Source organism: Mercurialis annua, linkage group LG5 (assembly GCF_937616625.2).
Source record: "Mercurialis annua linkage group LG5, ddMerAnnu1.2, whole genome shotgun sequence".
Classification (NCBI taxonomy): domain Eukaryota; kingdom Viridiplantae; phylum Streptophyta; class Magnoliopsida; order Malpighiales; family Euphorbiaceae; genus Mercurialis; species Mercurialis annua.
The window spans coordinates 30,547,860-30,568,026 of NC_065574.1; the positions used below are offsets into that span (position 1 = coordinate 30,547,860).

At 32.6% G+C, this 20,167-nt stretch overlaps 2 protein-coding genes and 1 non-coding gene across 3 annotated transcripts; 1 reads left to right on the top strand and 2 right to left on the bottom strand.

The window, feature by feature from the left end:
• Window positions 1-312: 312 nt before the first annotated feature.
• On the bottom strand, window positions 313-431 carry LOC126685101 (5S ribosomal RNA). Its single transcript, XR_007643254.1, has one exon. It is a non-coding gene; the product is annotated as a 5S ribosomal RNA (ribosomal RNA).
• A 14,233-nt stretch (window positions 432-14,664) lies between these two features.
• Window positions 14,665-15,350, top strand: LOC126681776 (secreted RxLR effector protein 161-like). The gene is made up of 2 exons (XM_050377327.1): window positions 14,665-15,044; window positions 15,104-15,350. The coding sequence occupies exons 1-2, from the start codon at window positions 14,665-14,667 to the stop codon at window positions 15,348-15,350; spliced, it is 627 nt and encodes a 208-aa protein (XP_050233284.1).
• A 1,249-nt stretch (window positions 15,351-16,599) lies between these two features.
• LOC126681777 (uncharacterized) lies at window positions 16,600-17,379 on the bottom strand. Its single transcript, XM_050377328.1, has 2 exons — window positions 17,210-17,379; window positions 16,600-17,125 (listed from the first exon to the last, which is right to left on the bottom strand). Exons 1-2 carry the CDS (start codon window positions 17,377-17,379, stop codon window positions 16,600-16,602), a joined length of 696 nt encoding a protein of 231 aa, XP_050233285.1.
• Window positions 17,380-20,167: the final 2,788 nt, after the last annotated feature.

Below are 20,167 nucleotides of genomic sequence, written 5' to 3' on the forward strand. Positions count from 1 at the left end.
TTTGCAACGTTTTCAACGCCTGGATTTATTTGTAAAGTTTTAAAAGTTCTGATGGGATCCGGTGCATTAGTGCTGGTATGATCGCACCCGTCACACCGTGCACGATTATAGTATATATATGCTGCCTTACAATTCATTCGACTAAAATAAAAACAATCTTTAAAAGTATGTTTTGGTCCCTGAACGTTTTCCGTATTTCCTGTTTAGTCCCTGAATTGTAATTCATTGGTGCTCGTCACTCGTTCTGTTTATGTCTCGGCGATGATAATAAAAATAAAAAAATGAAGGCACCGACCGCAAAAATACAAAAGAGGGGTGCAACACGAGGACTTCCCAGGAGGTCACCCATCCTAGTACTGCTCTCGCCCAAGCATGTTTGACATCAGAGTTCTGATGAGATCTAGTGCATTACTGCTGGTAAGGTCGCTCCCGTCACACCTTGAATAATCATCGTATATATCTGTTGCCTTGCAACTCATTCGACCAAAATAAAAACTATTTTTAAAAGCACGTTTTGGTCCCTGAACTTTTTCCATATTTCCCGTTTAGTCCCTGCATTACAATTCATCAGTGCTTGTCACTCGTTACTCGTTCTGTTTATGTCTCGGCGATGATATGTAAAACTAAAAAACCATATGCGAATACTTGATACCTTTCAAAATCAAAACATTACTTGTTACTCGTTCTATTTATAGGCCCCAAAGTGAAAAAACACGACAGGCACATTGTGAGGAGCGATAGCCCAACGCGCCTGCTGGCGTACCTTTTCAAATGGCACAAAACACCCTGGGGCGCGTTGCGAGACAAGATGGCCTAACGCGCCCTCTGACGCGTTTCGATTCTGATTGAACGGTGAACTCTTTCTCGTGAACAACATATTCAAAAATGAGCCCGATCCAACGGTGCAATTGGGATGTTTTATCAAGACATGTCAGATTCAGAAGGCAAACGAACACATTATCGAATATAAACTTGATACAAATCAAATCGCCATCGAAGATCACACGACACATGCGACCCATACAGAATACAACTCAAACCCCAAACATAGTATCACACTTGCTAAGTTCACCATTAACAATCCGAAACTAAGACGAAAACACAACAAAGCCATGACGGAAAAACACGGGATATTACACTATCCCCAACTTATATAAAGTTCGTCCTCGAATTCAACGTAACACAACCCACGTAAAACATATGATACAACTATATGTTGTCTGAACAAAAACACACGTAACAAACATGAAAACACATAATATGACACCCAAAGTAATCAAGGAAAGCAATTATAACAATTCTGCATAATGAACTCTGTCTCCCAAGTAATTAACCCAAACTGTAACCATATGAATTCCGTGCTTAACGACCTACGCACTTGCATAATAAAAAAACTCAACATGTTGTTCCTTGAACGATAACTAAAAATCACGTCTTTCGTAAACCGAACAATCTTACAAGGTCATAAAAGTCTTAATGCTAACTTCCACTTAACATAAAACGATAACGCCCTTTCTAGGTTAAACCAAACGAAGAATACAAACTCTCCCACATAAAGTTCGACTGAAATACTTAGGATAAACAAGAATGAACCTCGAATCTCGATATAAAGCTCGACTGAAATACTTAGGATAAATAAGAACAAACCTCGAATCTCTTTCAATGATAACTCTAATCAAAATTTCCACCTAGAGAAAGTCAACACAAGACAAAACACGCCGAAAATATATTGGGTATTACATTCTCCCAAACCTAAGAAAATTTCGACCTCGAATTTTAAATAGGCTTAATTACTTAAAAGTCACCCACCTTGTAACTTTTTTTTGATTTATACAATGACCTAGGAAAATTTTCAATTATACCCTATTTTCGATTTTTATGTTTCATCTCTACCCTAATGAGTTGAATTGACCTATTTTCTATGGAAAAAGAGTTTAAATTAGTCCTTCATTTTTAACCTATATTCTGATAAAACGTTAATGTTAATCATTTATGTATCTTGTTTTTAATATTTTCATCCTAAAATTATTTAAATTATCAAAACTTTTAATTTTAGGGTACAAATAAAACATAAAAATTGAAAATAGGGTACAATTGAAACTTTTCCTAGGTCATGGTATAAATGAAAAAAGTTACAAGGTGGGTGGTTTTTATGTAATTAGGCCTTTTAAATAAGAAACTGATTCGAAGTTTAAGCGGTCACAACACACATATTGCGCAAAATTCTGATTCTAACAACTTGGTGCTCCAATGACCACTCCATCAACACAATTGTGAACAATAAAAAATTATCCAACGAAGTTGGTTTCCAAAACTAGCTTGAATCTTAAAAATTTCGAAACCCATATCATCAAAGTTCAAGAACAATCCTGAAGCTCAAATTCTAGTTCTTACAAAAACCATACTATATAATACAATTAACTTTGCAAATTATAAAACACAAAAACTCACACCGTTATTCAAAAGAAAAAATGAACTTACCTCATGTTAACAAAATCTCTAGATTATAACAAACAATTTCAATTACAATGATTCCTTCAATCATCCCATTAGTATACAACTTACACTTATAATAACGAAACCCCAAAATTGATTAACACTTAAGTTTAAGATAATTCGAACATCCAAAATTATTCCACCAATAAATGTGACCTCAAATCTTAATAATAGATATTCTCTAACATTATGAAACAAAAACACTCTAACAATATAAAACCAACGACTGCAATGCAACTGTCCTTAATTCACCACAACCATCACAGAGAATTTTTCTAGCTACCTTCCGGTAAAAATTTCAAAACCAATTGATATCCATCCTCTTTATAATTACATTTATCACATAGTGACTCGCGAGTTCGTTTCAAAATATTTTTTTCAAAACACTTTATTGATAAAATCCACTTTACATAATTGTGTGCCAGGGTGATGATACCTCTTATCCCCAAAGAGTTGCATCCAACTCTAATCATTTATATGCACGTGATGAATGTATTATTATGCATGCATTAATTATTAATTTCTCTTTTATTTAGTGAACATAGTCAATGCTCAATGCAATTTCCTATTCGTGACATTCAAAATGCATGTTCATGATATGTCCGGGCACAATTACATGATAAAATCATTTCAAATACTTTCACAAATTTCATTTGAAAACAATTTCTCGATAAAACATTTGTTAGACGTTACACTCTGTGAGACGTGCACTCGATAGCCTCTAATTATCATTTCAAATTTCGTACTCTCAATCTACCAAATCATATGTTACTAATATAATAATTCAAACTCTATTGAACTCCAAAACAAGATGAAAATTAACTCAAGGAAAATAATACATCACATATGCTTATACAAAAACTTACCATCAATTCTTGCATCACATGGTCCAACTTGATGAAAAGCACTTGCATTATAAAGTCAACCACACAAGTTTTCAAGTTCTAGTTGAGCCTCACAGTTTTAAAATTTTCGTTTTCCGGAAAATCTCCTTCGTAAATCATTTGTTTAAAAATTTCCAAAGTATCTCAATCCAAAACAACCAGCGAGTTAGCCGAGTCATTACAACTACCCACCTCAACTCCAAAATTTGGGTGACCAATATCAAACCCAAAACAATCATTTATAAAACATACTCAAAAAATTTGTAAATCCGGAAATGCCTTTAAATAAAATCTCAATCTTTTCTTAAATATAGGAGCTCACCGTAATCCAAGCATCAAACAACAATTCAAAAATTCAAGTGAGAAAACCCTTTGTCACAAACAACCATTCCGAGAAATGCATACTCTCGCGAAACATAATATACTAAAGCATATAACGAAAGACACCTCTAATGTACACAAATCAAAACATGGTAAGACCATAAAAGTTATAATAAATTATCAAAGCCATATTCCATCATTTGAATAATATTATTTTTAAAATTATCAAAGCCATATCACATTTTGTTTTAAAAAAGTATTAAAACCATACTTCTCTTCCGATTCTCGTGTCAAAATACAAATCAAATCAAAATAATTTTCTCAATAAAACCATAAACCCAACTTGTGACCGAACAACGTGTAGCAAAAAAACATGCTTAAAGATGTAACATAAGAATCCCTTAAAAGCAAAACAAGGCCAACCCTAAAATATCCTCTTATGTGCCAACTTATATGGCAACCAACAATTACGGCCTAAAAGCCAACAACTAATCCCTTAAACCAAACTGTACTCACCAAAAAGGTGAAAGCAATCCAATCAAAATCATCCAAGGCGTAAAAGCCAACAACTAATCACCCAAGGTAAACATCATATATGGTACAACAGCCAATAAAGTATCACCCGAAGTAAACACCATATAAGGCACAACATTCCACAAAACATCACCCAAAGTATATCTCATATATAGCACAACAGCCAACAAAGCATCACCCGAAGTAAACACCATATAAGGCACAACAGGGCATAAAACATCACCCAATATATAAGCAATAAACACTCCAAAGTAAAGTATCAGTAACACATAAGACCGACACTCAACATTTCTATGGATGAAGGTAAAAAAAATTGAAAATTAAAGATGACGTTTCAAAAGACAAGACTTCAATCCTAATTCCACAGTAGATCCTATTACACAACAACAACTTAACATGCATTAAAGCAGTAAACACATAACATGCAAAATGACCATGGTTTGAAACCGGCGCCAGGGTATTGGTATGGTTGTACCAAAACCCGTAGCAAGCCTTGCGGATAATCATACAACATATAAACTTGCAAGAAAACCACTTCTCAGGGGCAACCGAGACTCTAACCTAAGTCTAGCAGTTTATATCACTACTTAAATAATAACTTAAATATTTGAAACGCTAGGCTAAAACCAGAAACTAAACAACATGCCTTATATAAATGACCATATCCAATGTATATCATGCAATCAACAATATAAAATAGTCGGACCGCACCGAAAAACCAAAGTATAAAGTAATCATAAATGACTAACTAGTTCTACTGCGGTCTAAGAGTATAAAACAGTTGATTAGATTTATTAAAACAAAGGAACCTCTGAAGGAATCAAGAAATTGGAGATCGACCAACTCTCTCAAATCATAAGCCTGGAAAAATTAGGAAAACAACGGGGTCAGATATACTGATATGAGTTCATAATGCTATTTACATTTATTAAGTTTAAAACCCTTAAAACAAATCATTTTACTGATATACAGAAGATTATGGAAATAACAGTATTAAATGATCCCGCCGTAAGTGTAACGTATCATACCGAACCCATAGTAGACGGGAAAAAAATCCTCGTCTTATACCAGCGTAAGCAAGACATTGGTATGACGATCCAGAGTACTTACCAGCGCACACAGTCTCGATACAAGCCTATGGAGTAGCTCGTTTCAATCCAGATCCATAATCGCTTAAAGCAGTTCGAAAACAGTTTATATACTAAAATAATTGCGGTACTTAATGAAGCGGCAAATAACACTACAAACTCACAGCTTGCGAATCCACGTGATAACCTGGCAAGCAACCTAAACATGCTCTAACTCCGAAGCACGATCAGTCGATGGGTCTAGAAACAAAGTTTAAGTTAAAAACAATTCATCACCTAACTCTAAGAATACTAGACAACACATAGGACAAGTATCTCAATAACAAGCCAAAGTATATGCCATGGCATAACAATCAAACGTATACAATCCATAGCCAAGGTAATACCGGAGTCAAATAATAAGTTAAGCCTAATTAAGTTCTCTTTTGAAAACATAATCCAGAGTACTTATATAACTTAGTTTAAAACTTTAAAACCAAGTGAAAATCCCAGAGTAGTGAATTACAATTCAAGCTTAATCTCACATGTCGGGCGACTCAAGTCCAACCCGACCCAATGATATGCAAGAATAAAACCAATGTATGATCCGAAAGCTTTAAATCAAAACATTTCTCAATTGAAAATACGGAACTCAACCTGCCTTAACAACAAAGATACATATTTTAAAAAAACCCAAACCTAGCCACAATTGGTCAAAACACCGAAAGTAGACACAAGCATGTCACAACACTTAAATAGGTTCTAAATACGCATATGAGTTCACCAACTCAGATATAAAAAAAAAAGAAGCCAATTCAACCATTTAAATGGAATAACATTGCCAACTCGTTCTGGGAAAGCCAGTTCACCCTGTCGCGACGCGACACCTTTCAAAATCCAATGAACGACTCGACAACTCCGCGACAACGTCATGCATTCCTTACTGTATCGAGGGGCTTCTTTCCTTCAATATGTCGGGACACGACACCCTTGTCGCGACGCAACAACGCTAATTTTATCTCAAACCACTTCAAAAATTGCTCCAAAGCTTCACTATCCTTCACATATGCCCGTTTTTGCTCTATTACGCTCACAAAACAATCAATTCCATGCATACGCCTGCAACACTTGAACATAACAAATAAAAACCAAAACAAGTATGAATTTGACAATGAAACAAGATAATCGATACCTGAAAGCCCTCGGAAATGGGAGTATTTCTACTCCTATCAGAGAGCTGAGCTACACCGAGTTACCACCGACCACACTTAAACAATAATCAGAGTCCCGAGAGCTGAGCTACACCGAGTTACTCTACTGGGTCCCGAGAGCTAGGCTACCACCGAGTTACCCCAACCGTCACATACCTCATCTAGATCAATACCGGTGCGCATGCAGTCTTTATGATGCCCATTAGGTAGCATGTTCCAACTAAGAGCCCTAATGGAAAAACAGTTTGCAATTGTACGTATACAATATATATAATAAAGTGGTAGATAGTAAGTACAAACTCACTGCTTGCTAATCCACATGATAACCTAACAAGCAATCTAATCCTGGTTCGTCTCTAAAGCACGAACGGTCGACGAGTCGAAACAATATAAATGATTATTAAAATGGACCCTAACTTTAGAGAGTACTAGACACCATATAGGACTAGCACACTATCAAGTCAAGATAAACTCAGCCAAACAGAATGGACAAATTATCACATAATGACCCGAGTCAAAATACGAACCACATCGAGTAACACACTGCTCAAATAATTAATAACCCAACAATAAATTAAGTCTCTTGAGTTCCCACTATAAAATCTATTGCAGAAAATATTATTCAAATAATAATTAAATAAAAAAATAAATCAATTTCCAAATAGTGGGTTAGTCAAGTTACCAATAACTATCAAGCTACCTCACATGTCGGGTGACCCAAGTCTAACCCGACCCAAAATATTTTATCAAATAAATAAACCAGAGTCTATAATTCCCAAAAACAACTTTGATAAAATAATATGTTCATTCAAATTATAAACCATAGTTTATAATTAATAAAACAACTTTGATATAATAAAAATTAAAACGGAACCTAATAGCTTTAAATATAAGTAACCCGAGTTACAACCAAATACTTAACCGGAATAAGTTAAGAAAGCGTTTTTAAAAACTAAATTTATTATTTAGCTAATAACAATTTAAAAATTATCAAACGATAATTACCTAAGTAATTATCCCAATAAAAGATTATTAAATACTTAGCCAATTTATAATACTCCAAAACAATATTATTTTCAAAGGAGTAAACCGCCATAATTAAAATCAATTTGATACTTAAAAGTTCGGTTTCATTAATTGATAATAACCCAATCAAAAGTTTAGTGCACAAAAAAATTAAACAATCCAATTGAACATATTGCTAAACCCTAATTTCCATAACCCTATCATAATGAGATTTTAGTATGAGCAGAATATGAACAGTCACAACACATATTTTCGTGCTATCATAAAACCATAAAAAGAGAGCTGAACTTAACGACGAGATTATGGCCAACAAGCAATCAATTTCTGATCTCAAACAATTAAGGCCAGACTCACATAAACATTACCCAACTTATAAGAACAATCCAAAAGAACTATGCACAACAGTGGCCAAGTTTGGCAGCTCAAGCAACTCAACTTAGAAGACGGCCGAATTCAACACGGCAAGAACAATAGAATCACAAGGAAAAAACCCAATATGTTATGACCAATTCTACCTCAATTATTAATCATAAGAACGACATAGACATCCCTAAGAGGGAATAACCCATTGGCTGCAACAATAATTACCAAAACAGTAACATAAACTCAAAAGCGGTAAATCGTAACGGTGCTAGAACTCAAGACATTTACGTACCGAAGTCAATCCCAATGCATAAGGATTAATGAGTATGAAGACTAGTGAAGTAACGAGGAAACCCAACTTAGATTAAAGCTTAAACAAACAAGATACGAATTAAAATTGATATTGACGACATTGAATGAAATATCAAAAACCAACATGAGAACTTATCGGAATCAAAAGCTAATGGAAGAGTAGAATGATGTAATGTTTCAGAGCGTATTCAGAAGTGAAAAGTTGGCTAGGGTTTGTTTTAAAACAAAATAAAGAAATAGGGTTTAAAACAGAAACGTAACAAGTCTATTTATAAACCTCTTAGATCGTCAACGTAAGGAACGATCGTGCAAGAATGTGAACGATCGTGCACTCATATGCAAGTACAGGCTCGTGCACTTGAGGTGCACGATCGTGTACTATTATTCAACTACACGCTCGTGCACTTTGGTGCACGATCGTGTACCTGACAGCAAGCACAAGGTTCTTGCTTTAGATGCACGGTTAGGGCCCTGGGGAGGACTCCTTTGAGTCAGGCCCGCCGGACTTAACCCGGACCCACAAACGAACCAAAAACTTATCGGAAACTCAACAGAAAGACGACAAAAAACCACGGGATATTACACTTGGTGATTGATATAGATGTCTACTTAACTTTATATTTCCATAACTATTAATAATTTTAAATATTATAATTGCTTTCAAACTATTTATCACTACATATATTACTCTTAATTAGGCTACTAATTAGGCGTAAATATATTTTGCTATAATAATTAGACTTCTATACTTAACTAAAATAACTTTTCTAATAGTGTTAGACTTTTATTTAATTTTATATTGGCTACGCACGTGAGTGACATTTATATGATCCGTTTTATATATATATATATATATATATATATATATATATATATATATATATATATATATATATATATATATATTCTAAATAGATTGAATTAGTAAATACCATCAAAATTAAATTGTTAATTATCATATGACCCGTTATAAATGTATATTATAGATAGATTGAATTATTAAATCTAATAAATTGCTATTTAAAAAAATTAAGAATTATAGCACGTGAACGATATTTATATCACCAGTTATATATATTAAATGTTAATTAGATAAATATAAATATAATACATTGTTTTCAGCGACGGAGATAGGGTAGGGTTAGGGAGTGCCTGGGCCCTACCTCAAAAGAATCAAAATTTACTTTAAAAAATAATAAAAAAAATTATTTAGTTATATAAAATAGTCTTAAATGTACCAAAAATCGCAAACTTTCGCGTGTTTTTGGTATTTAACATAATCTTTTAATTTTTGCATATTTAACACGAACTTTCCAATTTTTTGCAAATAAGACCATATGTGTTTTCCTTTAAAAAATAGTGTCATTTTACATCCAAAACGACACCGTTTTAATCTAAAACGGTGTCGTTTTACATCCAAAATGGCGTCGGTGTCTTTAATTGCAAATTTTTTGAAAGTTCACGTATGTTTTTTTCAAAATTAAAAGATTATGTTAAATACCAAAAACACGCGGAAGTTAGTGATTCTTGGTGGATTTAAGCCTATAAAATATATAAACTATTTAGATAATTTAGTTAATTAAGAGCATATGAAATTGTATTGAATGTGTGTTGAGTATTTATATATAAGAGCATATGAAATTGTATTGAATGTGTGTATTTAAGATTTTATATAAAAGGCTTTAATTGTTGTAACGTTTTTTAATAAAAAACATGTTGATTATTGTAACGTTTTTTTAATTAATAGATGATGTTTTCGAGAAGGGAAAATGAGAAGTTTTAAAGTAATTGATGATGTTTATGTTAGGAGGAAATGAAAACCTGCGAAAAAAATACTACTCTTTTTGTATGTTTAATAGATATTAATACATATGGCTTAAGCATATGAGCTCACATGTCAGGATTGTGTTGAAAGTGCTTTTGTAGCTCAGAATTATAGTATACATGGTTTAAGCATATGATCCCACATGTCAACATTATGTTGAAAGTACATTTGGAGCAATTCAAGAATGAGAAGCGAAAAAAAATTACTTAAAGCGATCAAAGAGCTACATGTCAATCATATTTAATAAAAGTAGCTTTAGGACTTGCACAACCAAATAGTTTTGTACATGCATCATTTAAATCAGTTCTCTCATAAATCACAAATGGCTTTCCATCAACTGGGAGGCCTAATATATAATGAACATCCTCAAGTGTGAGGGTTAGAACATTATTTCTTATGGTGAAGCAAATGTCTTTATTGTCATAAACGAAGGTTGAACAAACTTCAAACAGTAGCGTTGCGGAAGTATTAAAAAAAGAAACCTTCCCAAATTTAGAAACGCTCAAATGTTGTATTCTATCATATACCCTTGTATCTGGGACCCAACGTTTCGGAAAAGAAAAATGGACACAAGATCTTGTCTGCATATACAAGAATAAAAAAAGATTTAGAGGATAAAAAAAACCATATAACAAATAATTTGCATTTAAAACAGAGACATAGAGAAGAAAGAAAGTAGGAAACGTAGAACTTGAATTGGACTTGGAGTGTTGATTTCAGAGTTTAATTTTTTAACTAAATTTTGATAGTGAAGAGAGAATTAAGAACTTTTATTATTCAAGAACTGGTTTTGGGGCATGATATTGAAGAATTTAAGGTTCTATATACATACCATTGTAAGCCTCGTTGTTGTTATGAAGGTAAAAGCAAAACTATAAGAAAAGGGTACGAAAATAAAACAGTGAGGAGTTATATATGTGATGTTTTTTTTTTAAAAGATCAATTCACCCCGCAACTTGACACAAAAATCTAAAGAAACATCCGTAAAATTAAAACCCCTCAACTTTGGCACCCTAATTAATTAATTAAAATAACACTTTAAAACCTAATTAGACCTTCTTGGACCAGTCCGCCACCGGTCAATGTACATTCAATTCCTGCAATTCGTAACACACACAATCAACAATAATTGCATAGCTAGGACCAAGAAATGAACAAGAAAAATTGACAACAATGCTATGAACGAAGAGCTGTTGTGTTTGAAACGATGGCTGGGAATGTCACAGCAATATTATGGAACCGGCGATGGACAAACTGCTGCTGCGGTTTCAAAGCGTGGTTGCTGCAGCGTCGTTTCTTGCATTGAGACGTTCGTCCGGCATGGTTTGAGAGCGACGATGGATGGAGAAGAAGATGACAGACATTGTTTAAGGTTAAAATCAGGTTAATCGATTTAAGGTTAAAATCAGGCTAAATGGATCTCTAAAAAAATATTGGTTAAATGTAGAATTAGGTCCCTCAAGTTTTGATTAAGAATTAATATGATTTTTAAATTTTTAAAATTATAGGGATATTATTTAAATTTTTAAACTGACTAAGTTTCACTTTCAGAAATATATCAAATATTAAATGCTTGAAAATGGTTTTTCACACAAAAGTGCATATTAGTTTCGAAAATGCTATTTATGTACCTATCAAAACATTAATTTCCGGTAATGACACCATTCTGCAAAATGCCTCCCTGTCTTGGCAGGGATGTAGATTACCTGCCTAGCCCCATAAAAAATTTAGGTCTTTCGTATGTCATGTTAACCTATCTATATGGGGTTCACTAGAAAATTAAAGGATTGTGCATAATTAATAAGGGTTATACATAAATTTAAATATAAATATGCTGCATCTTTAGTGTAAAAATGATCTTTGTTGTATTAAATTTATCAGAAATTAATTATTATTATTATTATATAAAAATAAATAATTCATGCATAAGAGTAGGAAAATACCCATCAAGTTTAGGGAAGAAATAGGATTAATTGTAAGAAATTAATGGCTCATATAATTATAATAAGATATTAATGATTAAATTTTATTGGTTAATGAAAGGTTATGAATGGAATAGTTATGGTTATTGGTAAAAGTTATGACATTATGAGTTGTAACCATTGGTGCTTTGATGGAAAGCCACCATTAGTCTATCAATAAGAGTTGGTCCTCTCTCTACCCTTAATCACAAAATTATAGCAAAAACTAAATACTTAAAGATTAGAGCATCCATCATAACGATAAGGGTAAAAGGAGAGAAACCATACTCTATAAAGCATGGATCAAGGTATGTATTCTTCCTTAAATATTAATGGTGTGAAAAACATGAAATTCTAGATTATGGAAATTACAGTTTTCATGTGGTATCGGAGCAAGGTTTAAGAAATCATGTTTTTCCATATAATTATTGAAGTTATGAATACATCCAAAAATTAATCATTTATTATAGTTTATAAATTAAATTGAATAATTTTACAGGGCTTAATTTGAATTAAATTTGATATTTTGATGTTTAATTTTCGGACAAATTATTTTATGCCAAATATGGAACAAGTTGTTTATTATATATGATTTAGCATTATATTAAAATGTTATTTTGAATGAAGTGAAAATTTCTGCAAATTGTTTGTGGATTTTCATTACTGCGCTGTTTGGGTTAAAATGGCATAGAAGTTGTATCCCAACGTAAAAAGTACTGGTGAATACGGTTACATGTTCCTGCAATTTAATAATTAATTATATGATTAAAATGTTAGTTTAATTCTTGAATGGTTTGACTGTATGGATTGCACTGTTTCGTGCAATAATGAAGAGTCATGTTGTAATTTTGGTTTTAAAGGAAAAAGTGTTTTCTGTTTGTTTACCAGATTATATATAAAGTTTATTTCATTTTAATTAAATCCGAATTGATTTATAATTTAATTTAGGAAATTAAATTAAATATTTAATGAAAGTAAATATATTTATTAAAGACTTTTGAAATTTTTGTTAAGAAAAATTTGCTTGTCACCAAAGTGGCCAAATTTTAAGTAAATAAATTTCAAATAATAGTTTATACTTTTCAATTACTCATAAATTTTATGTTTAAATGACATTAAAATTTTATATATTTATGAGATTGAAATTTATCATTATAAAATATTTAGGGATCAATCCAAAGGTTGATTATTTGTTTTATAATTGATAAACATAATTGTGGTGATAAGTATGTCATACTAATCTTATTTTTCATATCCAAAGATAGTAAAATTGATTTTAGTTATGCATATGTAATTGCCTATCATTGTTTGCATAAGTATGTCTTAGTATCACCCAAAGGAGAACTTCGATATATTTATATTTATTTATGAATTAATGGAATAAGCATCAATGTATAAGTATTTTATGTTATTTTGATTTGCAGTATCTGTACCCGTTTCTCTTCATTCGCATGCTTCATCTGTTCCATTATTTAATGGTTTGAATTTCTCTGATTGGTGCGAACAAATCCGGTTTCACTTAGATGTTCTGGATCTTGATTTGGCACTTGAAATTGAGAAACCTGCTACTATTACTGATGAAAGTAGCAATGAAGAAAAAGTTTTATATAAAACTTGGGAAAGATCGAACAGATTAAACTTAATGTTTATGCGAATGACTGTTGCAAACAACTTAAAGAGTACAATTCCTAAAACTGACAGTGCTAAAGAATTTAAAAGATTTATTGAGGAACGTTCTCAAACAGCTGATAAGTCACTTGCTGGCACACTGATGAATAATTTGACCAACATGAAATATGATGGTTCACGTGTCATGCATGAGCATGTTATTGAAATGACTAATTTAGCAGCAAAATTAAAGACCTTAGGAATGAATGTGGATGAGTATTTCTTAGTTCAGTTTGGGATCTTGTTGAGTTGTCTGAAGGATGTAAAAGAATTGGATGCAAATGGGTTTTCAAAACCAAACGCGATTCAAAAGGCAATATTGAAAGACACAAAGCCAGACTTGTCGCCAAAGGTTTTACTCAGAAAAGTGGCATTGATTACAAAGAGACCTTTTCACCAGTATCTAAAAAGGATTCTCTTAGAATCATTATAGCTTTAGTGGCTCATTATGATTTAGAGCTACATCAAATAGATGTCAAAACCGCCTTTCTTAATGGAAATTTGGAAGCAGAAGTTTATATGGATCAACCCGAGGGTTTTTCTATTAAAGAAAAGGATCATATGGTGTGTAAACTAAAGAAAGCAATATACGGACTTAAACAAGCTTCCCGTCAATGGTATATTAAGTTTAATGATACCATTCCTTCTTTTGGTTTTCAAGAAAACATCGTTGATCGATGTATATACATGAAAATTAGTGGGAGCAAGTTTATTTTCCTTATTCTGTATGTTGATGATATTTTACTTGCTGCTAATGATCTTGGTTTGCTACATGAAACCAAGAAATATCTCTCTAATAATTTTGAAATGAAGGATATGGGAGAAGCCACCTATGTGATAGGAATAGAAATATTCCGTGATAGATCACAAGGATTATTGGGCTTATCTCAAAAGGCCTATATCAATAAAATTTTAGAGAGATTTAAAATGGACAAATGCTCAGCTGGTATAGTTCCAATTTAGAAAGGGGATAAATTTAACCTTATGCAATGTCCTATGAATGAATTGGAACGGGAACAAATGAAGAACATTCCTTATGCATCTGTCGTTGGGAGTTTGATGTATGCTCAAACTTGCACCAGACCGGACATCAGTTTTGCTGTCGGAATTCTGGGCAGATATCAAAGTAATCCGGGATTAGATCATTGGAAAGCTGCAAAGAAAATTCTTAGATACTTGCAAGAAACAAAGGATCACATGCTCACTTATCGAAAATCTAAACACCTTGATGTGATTGGATATTGTGATTCTGATTTTGCTGGATGTGTTGATACAAGAAAATCAACATTTGGCTACTTATTCCTTTTAGCTGAAGGAGCAATTTCATGGAAAAGTGTGAAGCAGTCCGTCATTGCTGCATCCACTATGGAGGCCGAGTACGTAGCTTGTTTTGAGGCTACTGTTCATGGATTATGGTTGCGGAACTTTATTTCAGGCCGCTGAAAATTTATTGTGATAATTCTGCAGTAGTTTTCTTCTCTAAAAACGACAAGTATTCTAAAGATGCTAAGCATATGGAAATAAAATACTTTGCCGTTAAAGAAGAAGTTCAGAAACAAAGAGTGTCAATTGAACATATTAGCACACATCTTATGATTGCAGATCCTTTAACAAAAGGATTAGCGCCCAAAACATTTAATGAACATGTTGTAAGAATGGGCATTATTGGACGTCATTACTAGTATTGTATTAATGTTTATGTTAAGCTTATACAATTGACATTTTGAGCTCAATAATGTGTTTCTGATTTTCCTGTTTTCTATTTGGTATACATAATGATATATAATAATATTGACAGAAATAGTCTTGAAATAAAGACACTAATGTTGGACCATTTATGTTATCCTTATTAAAGATCATGTTAAGTTGGTAATTGGTGTTGTGGTATATGGAAGGGACTATGCCGATAAAATGACATATGACCGCCATGACTCGCATTAATATTTCAACTTAATAATGATATTATGTAATAGTCAATGCAAGAGAGAATTTAATACTATTTTGTGCACCTTATGTTCTTATTAAAATCATATGAGCCAAGTGGGAGAATGTAAGAAATTAATGGCTCATATAATTATAATAAGATATTAATGATTAAATTTTATTGGTTAATGAAAGGTTATGAATTGAATAGTTATGGCTATTGGTAAAAGTTATGACATTATGAGTTGTAACCATTGGTGCTTTGATGGAAAGCCACCATTAGTCTATAAATAAGAGTTGGTCCTCTCTCTACCCTTAATCACAAAATTATAGCAAAAACTAAATATTTAAAGATTAGAGCATCCATCATAACGATAAGGGTAAAGGGAGAGAAACCATATTCTATAAAGCATGGATCAAGGTATATCTTCTTCCTTAAATATTAATGGTGTGAAAAAACATGAAATTCTAGATTATGGGAATTACAGTTTTCATTAATTACATAAAAAATCACGACTTTTATATTACATATAATTTTATTTTAATCACGACCTTTAAAATTTGCTATATAAAACTCTGACCTTTCATTTTTTTCTTCAAATCTATTATTTTAGAGTAATTTTTTTACTAAGATCTTCATTAAACTATTAGTTAAATACCCAAATTATAAATCGACACCAAATCTTTCGGCTAGAGTATGTAGGATTACTAATGTTTTTGTCAAAAAAGTTACATCTAATATTACTTTGGTGATAGATTTGAAACAAAATGAAAGGTCGAGCCATTAAATGCCAACTTTTAAAGGTTGTGATTAAAATGAGACTTCGTGTAAAGGTCGTGAATTTTTATGGAATTAATCCGAGAAATTAATGATTATTTAAAAAGTTATGACTATTTTGATCAACATGTAAATTTACGAGATAAATCGATACTCCTTCCGTCCAAAATTGATAGGTACTCCCTCTAGTGTTTTTAGTTGTTCATTTAACCAAATGGATTTGTCGACATTTACATGTCCATGTAGAATTTCAAGATGACTTTATAAAGGATGGGGGATAATCTCTTGCTAAGAGCTTTTGAAAGCATCTTGTAAAACCCATTTATCAAACTGATAGGACGGTAATCATTAATGTTTGACGATCCTACCACCTTTGGAACCAAAACTAAAAAGGAAAAGTTAATACCTCTAGGTAGAGTGCTAATACTGTGAAACTTACAGAAGAAATCAATAACGACATCCTTCATCATTGGCCACGCTCTCTGGTAAAAATAAAAATTAAAACCGTCCAGTCCTGGAGCCTTATTCACGCCACAAGAACAGATAGCATCAAGCATTTCAGACTCCTTAAAAGACTTTATCAAAGATCCACTCTGCACATCAGAGATCTTATCGAAGGTGAGATCAGAGATGTCAAAATCAATCCTTCCCTCATAGCTGAAAAGAGATTTATAAAAATCTCTAACATGGACCCTAATGTCGTTTGGCTCCGAGTAAGTAGTTCCATCCACCGGCAGAGATGAAATATGGTTGTTCCTATAATGGGAAGATGCCATGCTGTGGAAAAACTTTTTGTTCCTCTCGCCTTTAGAATTCCATTTAAGCCTTGCTTTTTATAACCAAAGAGACTCCACGTTCTTTTCTGCACGCCAAAGCTCAGCTTTGAGACTAGTGTATTCGGCCAGCTCCACCTCTGTAATGGTTACCGAATCAGCCGCAATGTCTTTAGTTAAAATCATCCCAGAGAGCTCCTGAATTTTCGTATTACGGTCACCAAAGATCTCTAGCATTTTAGTGGAAATAGAAAGGCCACGTATGTGTATAGGGAAGAGCACGCACTGAGAAGCATCATATGGCTTTTTATGGACCTGGACCTTCTTCTTCTACAGTCTTCAATTTACATTATTGTATAGGCCCCACTTCTGCTTCTAAATCACTTGCTTCCTTTCCTATGTTGTTTCTGCTAGAACTAGGTGTAATCGAGGCTCTCAATATTATCAATAATACTAGGTCGATGTTCGCGCGTTGCGCGGATGAAACCGATTTTTTTAATTTAATTAATTTAGAGTATTAATTTTGTATTTAAATAACTGATTAGAAAAGTTTACATATGTTGTTTTTTGTTTAAATTTTTTATTATTGTATCTTCATATATATATATATATAGGCTAGAAGTTTGAAAACAAAAGATGACATTTTAAAAGACGAGATATGAATCCTAATTTCGTTGTAGTTCCTAAAACAAGATATCAACTTATCATGCCAAATTAATAAACACAAAACACTTAACATGCATAAGGCCTTGATTTGAAATCAAAGCTCTGATACCATTTATCACGACCCATTTTCATAGATCGCGACCGGCGCTAGGATATGGGTATGGTTGTACCAAAACCCATAGCTAGTCTTGCGGATAACCAACAAATACATAAACCTGCAAGAAAATCAAAACTCGGGGGCAACCGAGACTTCAGCCTAGTTCTAACAGTTCATAATATTCAACATTTATATAATAAGTGCTCGGAAAACTCTGGATCTCCAACATGGCATAAATACTTTATTAACCCAAGTAAATATAAGAATTCTATAACAATATATAGATATCAAAAATTTAAGGGTTAATTCCTAAAAAAATCACGAACTTTACCCGAAGTTTCATTTTAATCATGACCTTTAAAATTTGTTATTTAAAGGCATGAACTTTTATTTTATTTCAAATCTATCAACAAAGTAAAATTCGGTGTATTTTATCTGACTAAAAATTCCTAATCCTAGATACTCTAATTGAAAGATAATAAGATTTGACGTTGATTAATAAATTGGGTCTTTCATTAATGATTTAGTGAAGAATTTAGTCAATAAAAATACAATGAAATGATGAATTTGAAACAATATGAAAGTTTGTGCCTTTAAATGGCAACTTTTAAAGGTCATGATTAAAATAAAACTTCGTGTAAAGTTCGTGATTTTTTTAGGAATTAACCCAAAATTTAAACTTGATAACAACTAACAGACAAGTAAGACTTATAATTACTACTGCGGTTTAAGAGTAAAATCAGTTCAATAACTTTAAGAACAAAATGTCAACGCGCCCCCTAAACTTGTGTCACGGGGTCATCTAACCCAATTTATACTTTTTTGACCAAATAACCCCAAAACTCTTCATTTTCGGGTCAAGTAACCCCATAATTGTATTTTTAAAACGCGTAAAATAAAAATCAGAGGTGAGGGATGCAAAAGAGTAATTAGATACTTCTGTAATTGTTGCGATAAAATTATCTTAAATCTGTATTTCAAAATAAAAATATAAATTATGGGGTTATTTGACCCAAAAAATGAAGAGTTTTGAGGTTAATTGCTCCAAAAAGTATAAATTGGGTTAAATGACCCCGTGTCACAAGTTCAGGGGGCGCGTTGACCCTTTGTTCATAACTTTAATAAGATAAAGTAAGACCTCCGAGGAAATAAAGAATCGGAGACCAGCTGACTCGCTCAAATCATAACCCTAGAAAAATTGGAAAAACAACGGGTTCAGATATACTGAGATGAGTTCATACAACTATTTACATTTATTAAGCGAAAACCTTTAAAAACCTTTAAAACATTTGTAAAGCATTTATCATTATGGATAAGCATTGAAACCCTAAACCACAAATATTTAATCTAGTTGTTGTGTCGGTGAGATGTATCTCCAAAACCGATCCCCGACTGTCACTCAAATAAAACATGTGAGTCCCAGGAGATGTATCTTCCACCGCCGACCTCACTAGGTGAGACGTATCTCTAACCTACCTTAGTAACCATATGATCATTCCGGTGCGCACGCAGTCTCGATGATGTCCATCGAGTAGCCCGTTCCAATTCAGATCCATAATGTCGAAAACAGTTCGAAAGTTGTTTATACAATATAGGGTTAATTCCTAAAAAAATCACGAACTTTACACGAAGTTTCATTTTAATCATGACCTATAAAAGTTACCATTTAAAGGCACGAACTTTCATATTGTTTCAAATTCATCATTTCATTGTATTATTATTGACTAAATTTTTCACTAAACCATTAATGAAAGATCCAAGTTATTAATCAACATCAAATCTTATTATCTTTCAGTTAGAGTATCTAGGATTAGGAATTTTTAGTCAGATAAAATACACCGAATTTTCCTTTGGTGATAGATTTGAAATAAAATGAAAGTTCGTGCCTTTAAATGACAACTTTTAAAGGTCATGATTAAAATGAAACTTCGTTTAAAGTTCGTGATTTTCTTAGGAATTAACCCTACAATATATATGTATGCAAAAATACAATTTACTTAATAAAGCGGTAAATAGCGATATAAACTCACTGCTTGCTAATCCACGTGAAAACTCTTGAAAAGAAACCTAAACTCGGTTCTCCCCGAAAGCACGAACGGTGGACGAGTCTAAACAAATGCAAATAGTTATTAAAAATGGACCCTAACTTTATAGAGTACTAGACACCAAATAGGACAAGCACAAACAACAAGTTAAGGTAAAGCCAATCAGAGTAAACGCAATACTCAAATAATTATAAAGTCAACAAGTCGAGTTATCAAA

What these genes read in the sequence shown, in the direction of transcription:
- LOC126681777 (XM_050377328.1), bottom strand. Translation starts at nt 17,379, where the DNA reads ATGCTAGAGATCTTTGGTGACCGTAATACGAAAATTCAGGAGCTCTCT. An exon ending in AAGAACGTGGAGTCTCTTTG is followed by an intron (nt 17,126 to 17,209) that starts GTTATAAAAAGC and finishes TTCCCATTATAG; the next exon opens with GAACAACCATATTTCATCTC.
- LOC126681776 (XM_050377327.1), top strand. Translation starts at nt 14,665, where the DNA reads ATGAATGAATTGGAACGGGAACAAATGAAGAACATTCCTTATGCATCT. An exon ending in GCATCCACTATGGAGGCCGA is followed by an intron (nt 15,045 to 15,103) that starts GTACGTAGCTTG and finishes ACTTTATTTCAG; the next exon opens with GCCGCTGAAAATTTATTGTG.